Source organism: Apis dorsata, unplaced genomic scaffold, assembly GCF_000469605.1.
Source record: "Apis dorsata unplaced genomic scaffold, Apis dorsata 1.3 scaffold_661, whole genome shotgun sequence".
In the NCBI taxonomy this organism is placed as follows: Eukaryota; Metazoa; Arthropoda; class Insecta; order Hymenoptera; family Apidae; genus Apis; species Apis dorsata.
Genome location: NW_006263848.1, coordinates 50,366 through 52,561, shown reverse-complemented (window position 1 = coordinate 52,561; position 2,196 = coordinate 50,366). Strand labels below are relative to the sequence as shown.

General features: G+C 27.0%; 1 protein-coding gene across 1 annotated transcript in view; it reads right to left on the bottom strand.

The window, feature by feature from the left end:
- The window catches only part of LOC102677998 (iroquois-class homeodomain protein irx-2-like), a 5,496-nt gene that overhangs the window by 490 nt on the left and 2,810 nt on the right, over positions 1–2,196 (bottom strand). The window contains exons 2-4 of the mRNA XM_031513525.1: positions 827–1,095; positions 462–703; positions 127–300 (exon numbers count right to left, since the gene is read on the bottom strand). Of these exons, the coding sequence (XP_031369385.1) occupies positions 127–300; positions 462–703; positions 827–1,095 (685 nt within the window). The remainder of the gene's footprint in view (positions 1–126; positions 301–461; positions 704–826; positions 1,096–2,196) is intronic.

Below are 2,196 nucleotides of genomic sequence, written 5' to 3'. Positions count from 1 at the left end.
AAAAAAAAAAAAAAAAAAAAAAAAAGAAATTAATTAAATTTGTAATGACTATAATAAGATATATATCATTAGAAATTTATGGAATAATGATAATACATTTATATTAATGTCTGATAATATACTTACCCACGCCGCGCCGGATGCGTAATCGTTTCGTCATAAGGACCAAGTTGACTAACATTTTGTTCAATTTTAGCTTCCGAATAAGGATAGACTATTACACTTGGCCACTGTGTTGACGGACGTTCCTCTTCACTATGAGAACTGCTTTCATAATCGTTTGGACTGTCCTCTTCGCTTCTATATATACACACAAATACATATATAAAAATACATATATCAAATATATATATATATAGAATGAAATATGAAATACTTTTTCAGAAGTATGTTTGTTGTTCAATTGTTATAATACAAATATAACGATATAATATATTCTTAAAATATAAATTGTAACAAACCTATACATTAATCCAGCATGATCTTCATAATCATGATCTCTACTACGTTTTGGAGCGCTCATGCCAGCTAACGAATCCCAATTTTGATTAGATCTTGAATTAAGACTGGATGATTGTTGATGATTTCCTGCAGGCATCTTTTTACCACGACGAGATATTGTATATTGCAAAGGATCATGACCTTCTCTTCGAATCATTTCTGGTAAAATTCGTCGTCTGGCATTTATAAACCAATTGCAAACCTACAATAAAAATTTAATACGATGTATAACGATAATCTTTATTATAGATATCTTAGAAAAGAGAATAAAATATAAAGAGATACGAAATACAATAGAAATAATATTAGCAGAATTTGTATCAACCTGGAGTACAGTCAAATTTGCTTCTTGACTCAATGTCAGCTTTTCGCTGTCGCTTGGATACGCGTTGTATCTGTGCTCGTAAAGCCATCGTTTTAGAATCTTCACCGAATGCTTTGGTAAATTTCCCCGACGTTTTCGCACCGAATGAGTACCAGAATGATGAACTATTCCAGAGTGAACCTTAGAGCGCAATGCGTTCGAGTCATGTTCCGTATCAGAGCCGCTTTGATCATCATCAGTACTACTCGACGAAGGAAAACGTTCTCTTGCTGAAACAATAAATGTTGAATTAAATTTACATAATTTCTTGTTATATAATATTTATTATTTTTGTTATTCCATGTCTTTACTTTCTTTACTTATTAGCAATATATAATAACAATAAGCCACAAATAATAATATGATTGAGATATCGATTTAAAATTTTTTTTCGCATTTGATTATTCTACATTATATTTTACGCTTATGCTTCGAATAACTATATATATTAAATATCATGTTCTATGTATATTTTTATTCATTACGTTTTATTAATAATTCTATCTAATTTATATAATCATTTATTATTTAGTATTATTTAGAATTTGAACAGATATTCATAATTTGTTTTTCTTATTCATTAAACATAATATTATCCTTATGTGTAATACAACTAAAGAATATATCAATGACTTATATAATTAATTAAACCAATAAGAAAAAAATTATATTTCAATTTAAATATTATATCTTTGTTTTAAAATATTATATTTTTGTTAAAAAATTTTTATTCTCCATTTCATACACTGTGATAAAAAAATATAATAATAATTTTGCGTTACAGCACTTTTTAAAGAATTTAATAATAACGAAGAATCACTTATGGAATACATTTTTAATCATGGAAATTGCATCATGTGAAAAATAGATTTACCGTTAAAGATTTATTCAAGGTAAAAAAAAAAATTACATTATATTATTTTATTAATGAAACTTATATATATTGATCCACATTTGAAATACAAAAAACTAGATTAATCATTTTTTAAAAACATACATGAAATCATTGCAAATGAATGAGATACGATGTAATATTTAATTTTGTCTCACGAATTTCGTTTTCCATTAAATTGCTTTTTATATCTACATAATATAAAAATATTCTACTTCCTTCACTTTTATCTTTTAAGTAAATATATATATATATATATATATAAGTAGTAATTTTACGTAAATCTATACGCCCGGGAACTAAGTATGCGATCCTGGTTAGTTTGCACCATTGACTAATCTTAGCATTTGAATCTGTAGTTACGTAAGGTCCAGTAACCCGACGGCATAAAATTAGGAGCTCCTCACAGCTAAACGAAAACTATGACGATGTCGAGTGT